Source organism: Cryptotermes secundus, unplaced genomic scaffold (genome assembly GCF_002891405.2).
Source record: "Cryptotermes secundus unplaced genomic scaffold, Csec_1.0 scaffold139, whole genome shotgun sequence".
In the NCBI taxonomy this organism is placed as follows: domain Eukaryota; kingdom Metazoa; phylum Arthropoda; class Insecta; order Blattodea; family Kalotermitidae; genus Cryptotermes; species Cryptotermes secundus.
In genome coordinates, this window is record NW_019735555.1 from 213330 (window position 1) to 225526 (window position 12197).

The following is a 12197-nucleotide window of genomic DNA, read 5'->3' on the forward strand; positions in this document are numbered from 1 at the left end:
CGGGTCGAAACCTGTCTTCCCATTCACTCCTGTCAGGAAATCTGACTGTGAAGGGGTTTTCATATACATGTCTCAGTATCATTTTGTCGGACCCCATTTGTAATATGGGTTAATTTTTCATGTCCTGAGTCATGTATGCATGGCTGAAACCATCAGATCTAGGTTTCCATTGTCCACTGCACTGGAGACAATAAATTCTTGCTCTGGCCTCTGCATCAAACTGTGCATGCAGTGTGGGGACTCCAAGGAGTACATCATTGATCTCCTGGCAGTGTCTCCTCCATGAGGATCACTTTTCTTTCCTTATTTCTTTGTTGTAACAGGTAAGGGCTTCCTTGTAGGTGTCCCACTGCCCTGTTCTTTTAGCTGTATTGAACAGCCTTCTTGTTTTGATCCTAAGCCCACTCAGCTGTTTATTCCACCAAGGCATTCTCCTTTGTCCACGAGTGGTCTTAGCTGGACAATTCTGATTAAAGAACAAGATAATAGCCCATTACAACTGGTCAATGGACTGATCAGCATCCTTTATTGTGCGTATATTATGCTAGATGGTCTCTAGATTTACCTTTAGGTCATGTTTGTAAGACTCCCAATTGGTTCAGTTAGGATTCCTATAAGTAGCTTGATCTACTGTAATGTTACTTATTTTAAGCATATATATCTATGATCCAATAGGGACGGTTCATCAGATACATGCCAGTTACTTACCAGGTTTCCTATGTCGTTTGTCCCTAGTGTCAAATCAATAACCTCCTTCCTATTGCAAACCACAAAGGTAGGTTTGTTACCATGGTTTAGAATATTCAGGTTTGAACTCACCAGAAATTCCACAAGACTCTCTCCCCTTGGGTTAGTGCCGGTGCTCCCCCACAAGATGTGCTGCGCGTTGGCATCACACCCAATGATGAGTTGCTTTTTTCCTGCTACAGCAGTAGTCTGTGATGTCCCTCATTTCCTTAGTTGGTGGTGGTTCATCCGAGTCATATGAAAGGTAGACTGAAGCAACAGTCAGCTCCTTGCTGCCTTCTTGATACGGGTGTGTTATCCTTACTGCCGATGTATCCCTAGAACAGAGCTCCAGCAAAGGCAAGGCATTAACACGATTCCTGATATAAACACAAGATCTTGCATTATTACTGGGTACAACAGAGTAAACTGTTCCCCCTGTATTATTTAAGCCCCTTATTTGACCCTTGTATAACCAAGGTTCCTGAATAAGTGCTATATCTGCCTTACCCTCAGCTAGCTGTTGGCACAGAGCTGCCATGACAGCTTTGCTGTGGTGTAGGTTGATATGAAGAAACTTCATGATCTCTTATAATTGAGGAGGGGTCAATTTCCATCTTATGTCCCTCTCCGTTCTTGGACTGGGTTCCGTGTGAAGGGGTCCCCTGATCCATTTTGCTTTGGTCATCCGGGGGGCTGGGTACGTCATCCTCTTCCTCCTCAGAGACCGAGTTAGAAGGATCATCCAGCACCTTAACAGTCCCCTGTGAGAGTCCTGTAAATATTTTGTAACCGGTCCTCTGTATAATAGTATGGGAGTCCCGGTCAATGAATAAGATAAGTCTTTGGCCTTTCGATTCAGATTGCTTGTCTAGTACCCTCCAGGTCTCTGTATGAAGTCCTGGATTAAGGTCTGCAGTCCATTTCAGCAGCTCTTCCTGGTTTGGGGCAATTTTGTCCCTAGTCCAGAGAGCTACTTTAACAGGCTTAGGCAGGTTCCTGGCATCAGTAGCCTTCACCATGGTCCCTGATTTGAGCATGTGGTTGTCAGTGGCTTTGATGAGCCATTGACCAGACTGTTGGTTGGCACATAAGTGCACCTCCCAACCATCTGTAGGATTTCAGGTGTGATAGTTCTTCCTTTAGAGTCCTACATAACACCTCGCCCAATACTTCCAGAATGGAATTTTGGTCGTTTTCGATAAGCTTATCCTCAGGGTAAGTTTCCTTGAAGATAGCTACCTTTATATTGGTCAGAGCCTCCTTGTAAGTCCCTGGTCCTTTACAGTCCCTGGGCTTTTTCAGAGTTCTGGCCATTTCTGTAGGGGTACTGCCCTCCGACCTTGACCTCTTAAAGGTGCCGGTGGGGGTTTCTCCCTGCCTGGAAGAGCTTGCATTTCCTGGTTGCTGACTGCTCCCAGTTCCTGCTTTGCTTGTCTCAGCTTTTGCCTTTTTTGACATCTGTCTAGTGCATCCAGACAAAGCTTTCTTCGCCAGACAGGGTCCACCTACTCCAGAGCCTAGGTGTCCCAGTCTTTCCCCTGCTGCAGGTATGTTAGAAGTACTGGCTCCCTGCAGTGGTGTGTCAGTACTACCGACCCCCAGGAGAGTAGTTTTTAGTTTTGCCTCTGTCAAGTTTTGAATCACTGGTTCATCCTTGCCTTTGGCTGAAATTTCAACAGCAGGTTCGTCGGTTGCAACCGGGCCCCTTAATGGTTCACCAGAGCTTCCAGCTCCCTGCTGAAGCATTTCTCATAGGGATCCCCTTGAAGGGGGGACCCTCTTCAGTTTAAGGTCCTTGCGATCGGTTTTTGGTTTCGTTCCTTTTTTCATTTCGGTCCCACGAGTAATGGGGATTTAAAAGGTCACCACCCGCAGAGCCCCATATGGGTGGAAGGCATAAATACAACGGGGTGCTGCCTGGTGCCCTGAGGGGATCGTTTGCGACACTGGCCAATAACCACCTCAGTGCCATGCAGCCCTCGGCACCATGCCTCACACCCTTGGCTTAGGAGGTTGGTCCTTCATAAATATAACCCTCACAAGCCTCCAGGACCAAGAGTGCATGTTTGGGGGGAGAGGGGTATCCCAGATGATAAATGGGAGTGCGATACTAATTGTCATGAGGTTGCTACCAGGGCATCCTACATGAGATTATTGCCCCTGTAGGTTGCTTCAGAGCTCCCCCATTCCGGACCCTCCATGTGGGTTGGTCAAAACCATTTTAGAGTGTTGAGCCCTAAGGCTTGCAGCACCTTATCAGTACTCTAGGGAGACAACTCAAATAGCTGTAGCTACCCCCATAGGAGTGCTCTCCTGCATTCGTCCCAGGTACATCGTAATGAAACCCAAGAGTCATTATGCCGCCGCGTGGGAGGGTCTGGTCAAATAGCCATTGCGCTTTATGGAAACTCGGCCGCCAGCCCCGGAAGCTCATGTTAATGCAGACCCCCAAGACTGTCGTTGCCCAGCAGGACCACGAGGAGGTGTTCCAAAGCTGTGTCTCAACCCATCCCTGGTCTATGATACGTCCCCACCAAAGACACAGCCACCGGATTGATCTCATGACTGTAGAAACCAACTTCAAAAATGAACCCTGCTAGCTGGATTGTGAAGCTGCAAAGTGTGCTTGGATTACTGTTGTTCTGTAGGGTTTAAGCTTTGAAAATTGTGTTGCCCTTCTTGCACTAGAGTTTGACACTCCAGTCTCTCAAGCTAGACATTGTAGTTATTTTCTAGATTTATGTTCAGATCTGGCTCCTGTGTCATCTGGCTTTTCTTCAGTAAGCACTTGGTGCTTATGTTTTTGTTTCTTGTCTGTTAAGAGTTCTGTTGATCTAAGTTTATTCACCAAATTGCAAATTGCTTGTCAGCTGGGAACCCTTTCATCATGAAATTTATGTAGAAATTTTTGCTGACACTTACTGGCAGATCCATATTTCACATAGGTGTCATACAGAAATAGATGTTGCTATAAAATGCACTGCACCATGACAGAATACACTGATCACTAATTGTAACTGAGAACAGGTGGCTCATGGAGCTGATAACTGCCACCCACTGCTTACAAATCATAAACAAATTCCCATGCATGAACCACACTGATTGCTGTGAAACATAATGCCATCATGTGGTCCACAAAGCTAATAATTTCCCTTAATTCCAAACGTTATCAGCCATCAGGCATACTGCTTCATCAACAAAATACATATGTGCCTTGCAGCGGGCGGTGTACCGGTCGTTTTGAAGCGCAGAGCCATGAACCAGTCAATAAAGGTAAGAACCTCCCTGTATTTTCATTTTATAAATTTTAATAAATCTATGACATTGCAAGTATATTTTCTGTTTTCGTATGTTTAACATTAATATGTAGGCAAATTTTAATTTTATGATGTTGAAGAATGGGTATATTTTCATCATATAATTCAGCATAAACTGTGCATATTTATTCTTATTCATGGACACCTGATGATGGTCTAAAGAGACCAAAATATGTAGTGTGACTAATATAATAAACTGACTGACTTACTGGTTCCATTTAATCTCAATCATTTTATTATACAGTAAACAAATGTTGTGTGAATATGATATATACACAACAGGATGCATAAATAGAAATAGCACAGGAAAACGACAGTTTTGTTTAATTTTACTTTATTGTAGAGGATGCATACCAGCAACAAGCAGTCATAGATGGTGAAGCATCCCAGTTGGACATATTGGACACAGCTGGACAGGTAAGCGTGAATTTTCAAAATATCTAATTGCTATACTGATATGAGTAAGAGACAGTCACACTGTGTAATAATATCAAAGACTGACTATGAGTCTTTGTGATTTCATTTACTTTCTGTCGACAGTATCTTCATAACTTACATTTTGATAATTATTTTTGGTTCTTCTGGCAAAGTGTGCTGTTTCCTTTGACATTAACACTGTGATGAGCAAACTTTGGACCAAGTGTAGCACAGTTTCATAAATAGAAAACAAAACTGTTAACATTTAAAAATGAATTAACAATCAAGTTCCTTCCGTCAAATGTGACACTTTTTTAAGTTTTCCACCTCGTCAGCACCTGCCTTACATGTTTCGGCTCACCACGGAGCCATCATCAGAGGCATTTATAGTAGAAAAAGAAATCACCAACACACAAAACTTCACTTTGTCCAAGATAGCCACGTTCCAGTTAATTAAAATAATTACAAATAGNCCCAGAATTGAAGTGCTGTTGGTAAAGAAGTCATGCCACACTTCTCATTGCCATTCTTTTATCTCTTTTTACCCTTAAAGTATAAAACAGGAATATACTGTATATTCCAGTACTTTTGCAGTATACTAGTGCTGTCCTGTTAACTTCTTTTAACTGAAGATATAACACAATTTATGTTAACACATTCATTTCTGAATATTTAAATACTGCTTTAAATACATGATGCAAGTGGCTATGATGAAGCCAACTAATAGATGAGCTTCAGTTTGAAAAATAAATGCCTGTATTGAATACGTGGGGAAGTCATAAAATTTTAATTATCTCCCAGAAGAAACAGAGGCACAGGTGAAAGAAATTGTGAGTTAGTCCTTTTCTGCATATGCTCCCGTCAAGGCCACACATTTTCCCCAGCGATGCATTAGCTGCTGGATACCTTGATCATAGAAGGTCTCATTTTGACTGTTTAGGAAGTCCTCCACTGCAGAAATGACATCATCTTGGACTCGCTCACCACAAAGTGGCTTCTTTAGCCCTGGAAAGAGGAAGAAGTTGCCCGGTGCCACGTCTGGTGAATATAGTGGAGGGGGGAGAATTTCATATCCCAAACTGGCAGCAAGTGTCATTGTAGAATGAGCCGGTGTGTTATTGTGAAGAAGTCGTACACCTTTTGCCAGCATTCCACATCACGTTTTCTTGATTTGGTCCTGTTATTTTCTCAGAAGGTTCCGGTAGTACTCACCACTGATGGTGACACCCTTTTGTGCATAGTTGGTCATGATGACACCCCACCAATCCCAGAACACACTTAACATCACCTTTCCTGATGACGGCTCAGATTTGGCCTTCTTTGGTGGCGGGGAGTCTGCATGTTTCCACTGCTTGCTAATTTCCTTTGTTTCAGGGTCATAATGATAGATCCAACATTCATCCATCATGATCAGGCATTCGAAAAATTCCACCTTTTCATTTTGACACAACTGGAAAAGTTTCTTTGCCACATCCATCTGTTACTGTTTTTGAACTGGTGTCAAAAATCATGGCACCCAATGCACAGCGACCTTCGTCATGTGTAACTCGTCATGGATGAGGTTGAAAACCGACCCATGACTAATGTGGACCTCATGAGCCATGGCTTCGATAGTTATGCGCCTATTGGATAGGAACAAAGCTTCCACCTGTGCCACAATTCCTGGTTCCTCAGTGAGAGATTGTCTTCCACTTCAGGGTTCATCTTTGAGGTTTCTCTGTCCACAATGAAAGTGCCTCTTCCACATGACCACTGTGTCATATGATACAACATGTATACATGATACACAACGGTCATCTGGTTGTGGATCTCCCTGGTAGACTTCCCCTGCAAATCACAAACTATATCACAGTGTGAGCCTCTACTTTCTCAACCAACATCGCCATTTTGCTTCTGCCCCTTCTGGTGGCTCACTCTGTCCACTTGGCGCGGGAAATTTGACTGTTAGGTAAGCTTAGGAAATGGGCTGTCTCCTATATAGAACAATATTTTGGAATTACGATTTTCTCATGGTGATAATTAAAACATGACTTCGCATCATATATATAAAATACTGGTACAAAGCTTGTATTATGATGTGTGAAGGTATTTTTACCATTTGACTGGCATCTTTTGGAGAGAACATGACATTTTGACAACTAGGAATGACAAAGTTAGCTGTTATTGTGCTGGGCAAGCACACTTGCTTGAATGGGAACAACCATCATTTGAAGTGAATGTTGTTACAAAAATAAAATATACTATGTTCTGTGTGTGTATATCACTTTTGATGGTTTTAGGTGGAATTCACTGCCATGAGAGACCAATACATGCGATGTGGAGAAGGTTTCATGATTTGCTATTCTGTCACTGACAGACATAGTTTCCAAGAAGCTGTAGAGTATTGTAAATTAATCACAAGATTCCGAGCTTCTGAAGACATACCTTTAGTCCTCGTTGGAAACAAATTTGATCTTCAGACACAAAGAAAGGTATCAAGAAAAAGACTTTTTCATATTTTCTGATGCTAGTTAATTGTTAGAGATGCAAAGTCGAGAAACAGAATTGAATTAATATTTTGAGCAGATTTATTTGTACAATATATACCATATTTACGCATGTATAGGCCGTGTGCGTGTATAGGCCGCAGCACAATTTTCAGACAGAAATTATAGAAAAAATAATTTTCTTGGAATATTATTTCAGGAGTATTACACCCTGTATTACTAATTATGCATATAGTTTTTTTTTAAATGAAGTGTGATTTCGAATATTTCGAATATAAGCCGCACCCCAGTTTTCCTCTTGAATTTTTGGCAAAAAATGTGCGGCCTATACATGCGTAAATACGGTAAATATCCCAGTGCAACTTGAATTAATGTACGAGTATTGTGAACTAGCCTGTATATTAATTAACATGAAGTATGGGTTTGCTGATGTTGTCAGGTCAGACTACATAACAAATCCTTGAAGTAGTGTGGAAAGTAGTCAGAAATTCTATGAAGTAACTTGGTGATGTCAGACCTGTCATTCTGTTTTCTTGCTTTTGGCACCTTAACATATTGATCTATATTGTATAAGTTCATTGCTGCTGCTACAATAGCAGTGGTAGCAGCAGCAGCAGTAATAATAATAATAATAATAATAATAATAATAGTAGCAGCAGTAGTAGTAGTAGTAGTAGTAGTAGTAGTAGTAGTAGTAGTAGTATTTCAGTATTCTGTTGCAATAATTGTCTATTTTTTAAAATTAAAATTCCATTCTTTCTGAACCTTCCATTACTTTTTGGCAATTGAGTGATTGCTCTTCACTGTCGCTCCTCGTGAAACAAAATCCTAAAGAGATAATACCAAGATAATGTCAGCTGAACCATACTTCGAGAATTAAACGTGTAAGTGAGATACAACCAGGGCTTGAGGTGGGGTGGGATGGCATCCTGGTTCTTTTCTAAATGACTTAAAAGCATCCCGTTACTTCTTTGGCAGTAAATGCAATGTACAATACCAAGGGCTTAAGGTGGGGCGGGATGGCATCCCGGTTCTATTTTCATTCCACCTCAAGCACTGGATACAACATATTTCCAGCTACCAAGAAATAAGACTTAGATTTTAACTATGAGTATTAATGCCAGTCTTCTAATTAATCTAAGCATTAATTAAAAGAAATTGCCTAAGCTCCTCTCAACATGAGCAAAACACAGTGAAAAAACTTGCATCTTACAATTAATATACCTGATGATGGCTGTGTGAGGCTGAAACATGTTGTGAACAAATGCATGTAAATGAATGTCATGTGATAGTGAAGAACAGTCACAAAAGCTGCAGTAAAAAAAGAAATAAAAAATTATTATTTCTTTAATTCATTATGACGATAATTGTTATTAAAAACTGTTGTATTTGCATTTGCCTTGTTGTCTGTTTATATACATGTACATCATTATTGCCCACACAACTTTTCTCTTTATAATTATAGTATTTCCATTTTTTCTTTCATTAATATACATATAATTTCCAAGAACCATCTCTCCCATCCTATGTCTCCCAAATGGCACATTATACAAAATATTGGTAAAGATGAAAGATAGTCCCATTTAGAGAGATAACCCTGAGAAAATTTGTAATTTTGATGCCACATGCATGGATTCAGATCCAAGCCAGCATATTTTCTCTTTACTTCTGCCATAAGAAAGACATTGGGATCTCGATAACGGTGGGATTGATTGTTGTCAGGCTATGGGAAAAACCAGTAGTATCTTCTGCTGTTTCTAGGATATGGGGGGGGACCCAAGCTTTCTTCTGCCATTACTAGGATATGGAGGAAACCCCAAATTACCATTTGCTATTGTTAGGATACAGGGATAGTTTCTGAAATTATGATATAGACATGAGCTGTGACAGGATTTGAATATTTAAGTCCATTCATTGGTAATGCTTTAAGAAACACAGACTTTAAATGTAGGACTGTGTGGATCTCAGCATGAATACTGTTATGCGAGCATAATCTTAAACCAGTAGTTCCAGGTAGAAATCCTAAAGCCTGCTTTCATATGGAACATCTTTGTAGTCCCACAGATCTTGTGCCATTAACATTTTATTTACATTATGTATGTGGTGAATCCAAAAGTTCCCGAAATATATTAATAAAAACTATTTACATCTTACCTGGATCTTATTCTGCACCATCACCTTCAAAGTAGTCCCCTTTGGAGCACATGCACCGATCCCAGCGTTTCTGCCACTTATGAAATACATCCTGGAAGTCTTTCTTTGTTAGGGTGTTTAGTACCATCTGTGTTTCCGCTTGAATTTCCTCAACTATCAAATCTTCGCCCCTTCACTTGATTTTCATCTTGGGGAAGAGAAAGAAGTCGCATGGAGCTAAGTCTGGTGAGTATGGTGGGTGGGGAACAACTGCCATCTTGTTTTTAGCCAAAAATTCCTGCACAATGTAAGCCGTATGCAGTCCTGTGTTGTCATGGTGGAGTACCCAGTCGTTTATGCGCCACTTCTCTGGACGTTTTCTCCTCATGTCCTTCCTCAAATGCCTTAGAACATTGCAATAGAACTCTTTATTGACTGTCTGACCAGGAGGGATGAACTCCTTATGAACAATCCCATCAGTAGCAAAAGAATAGATCAACATAGACTTAATGTTGCTCTTGACTGGTCGAGCTCTTTTTGGCCAAGGTGAAGAAGGGCTCTTCCATTGTGACGATTGCTGCTTACTTTCAGGGTAATAGCCATAAACCCAACTTTTGTCACCAGTGACAACCTTCAAAAGAAAGTCTGGATCCTCATGAAGCTGTTGTTGAAGTTCTCTGCAGACTTCCAAGCGATGCTGCTTCTGTTCATTTTGCAGCAGTCATGGCACAAACTTCGCCGCAGTCCTCCTCATGTTCAGATTCTCTTGACAAAATTTGTTGACATGTACCATAACTTAGTCCCAAGGTGTTACAGAGGTCTTGGATGGTCAGTCTATGATCGTGCAGAATCAGATCCCTAACTTTTGCGACATTTTCTGGTGTGGTGCCAGTTGACGGCCATCCTGAACGATCGTCATCATTGTCAGTCGATGTTTGGCCATTTTTGAAATGCTTATACCAGTTGTAAGTTTGTGTCTGGCCTAATCTGTTGTCACCAAAAGCTTGCTTCAATATTTGGTGCGTTTCTGCAGTGGCTTTCAATAGTTTTAAACAAAATTTTATACAGACATGCTGCTCTCTCAGGTCAGCCATCGCAAAACCGCAAACTCACGGAAATACAACAATGGAAATACGTTCACCAACCATAAACACAACCACTCAACTCGACGCCGCTTGCCACACTGATTCAAGAAGGGTGTGTGGGCAGACACCAAGAGGTATTTTGATATGCTCATAACCATTTGCGCGCAGAATTCAAATTTTTGGAACTTTGGGATTGCACCACGTATATTTATGTTGTAACAATAAAATTCAGTTTAGTTCATGGGCTACCATTATGGACATATGTAGAAATGGCAGTAATATGTAATATTAAATATTTTTAGCCTAATTTCCTTAAATTTGAAAAAAAATGAAAGTAGGCTTGTGAGATCACCCTCCCCCGAGAGTGTGTATGTGTGTGTGTGTGCATGCACGCACGAGCATGTGTCTCAACCCAACAGCTTTTGGAAGCTCAATGTCAGACTAATCTTAATAAAATTTTGCATATACAGTCAACTCTCGATTATCCGGGGGCGGATTAANGAAATTTTGCATATATGTCATTTTGCTTGAGGCAATCTCAATGGCATACTCAGTACATCACTTCCATCAGTAATACCAACTTTGCAGACACTCAAATTGTTTATGTAAGAACCTTAATATTACTTGAATGCCTCAACTGATCATCGCAAAATGTCATGTATACCATGCCACCTTAGGCCGTCTACAGGCTGGACGACCGACTGTCAGAGTTCAAGTCCCAGTAGTGTCAAGACTTTTCTGTTCTCCAAATTGTCCAGTCCAGCTCTGGGCCTGCTGTTTGATTATTTCCTTGCTGGACTTATTTTTTGACACTAAAGATCAGTAAAATTCTATCAGACTAAACGGCATTACATCCCTACACAATCTTCACAGTCATTGCTGTGAGAACCGCAAGTGCAACAACTCACTTAACATTAAGGCACTGTCATGACTGTGAACACAAAACTGATTTGTTTCGTCGCCAGTCACCAGAATATCTAAATTCCATTATACACAATGGGATGAAAAAAAAATAAAGATAACTTAACGTTTCCTGACACTTTTTAATTCTTTACTGTGTATGTTTCACTAATAACTTTTTCATGGTCCTAAAATTCTGAGTAATTTGTGTAAGCCTCTACTAGAAACCAGTACAGTGCTTCATATAACACTTTCAACAGGATTTAAGTAAGCCATCCCTTTCATTCTGATCAGGACTCAGCAGCAAGTTAATTGTGGTCAACAGGGACTGCTAATGTATGGGAGAATAATAATATTTTTTGTACTTATAATTTATAGAAGTTTCTGAAGTTAGTTTTTGAAGCCTGATGACTGACAAAAAGTATCAAAATTTGGAAAAAAAAAAGGTTTACTGCTTGTCTGTAAGCAGTTCCACTGACATGTGTGAATGTGTCTTCTTAACATTGAACATCATGTCAATATATTACTCCTGGCCCTTAGATAATCACTTGAATTTGTGTTCAAGTTCAGTATTTATCAATTACCCACTGAAACTGATAAAATTAGTGTATTGAATAAGTGTAAATCTTCTTCAGTTTATTTATTATGTTTGTATTTCCACGTTTTTCACATTATCTATACACTGATATACACCTTTTTTTGCAAATTTATTTTTATTCTTAAATTTTCACATTAATGAAGTTTTATGTTAGTGAAATTAATGTAAATTCTGAAATAAGAAATTAGTATTTGAGCTTCAAGTTGCACTTGACCTATGAAGCCTGTGTTTTCATTCTTATTCTTATTACCTACTAAGAAAGCATACGAAGGGGGACCCAAAAATAACTGGAACCGACCTGTTGCGCGCGCATGCTTTGTAGTTACGAGTTGTGCTGCTAGGTGGTGTTAGCTGGGGGTCTCCCGCGACTGTTAGTGAGCTGGCGTCAGTATGAGTTAAGTGGTTTGTCTGTGGTGCTCTGTTGTGTGCGTTCCTGTTTCAACCCTTTGGCGATTAGTGAGATGGCCGACCAGAAGGAACAAAGAGTGTGCGTGAAATTTTGCTTTCTGTTAGGGAAAACTGCAGCCGAGAC

The 12197-nt window shown here is 40.5% G+C and overlaps 1 protein-coding gene across 1 annotated transcript in view; it reads left to right on the top strand.

Annotated features, from left to right (window-relative positions):
- LOC111869529 (GTP-binding protein Rit2) overlaps positions 1–12197 on the top strand; it is a 27046-nt gene that overhangs the window by 12439 nt on the left and 2410 nt on the right. The window contains exons 3-4 of the mRNA XM_023861127.2: positions 4390–4463; positions 6743–6934. Of these exons, the coding sequence (XP_023716895.1) occupies positions 4390–4463; positions 6743–6934 (266 nt within the window). The remainder of the gene's footprint in view (positions 1–4389; positions 4464–6742; positions 6935–12197) is intronic.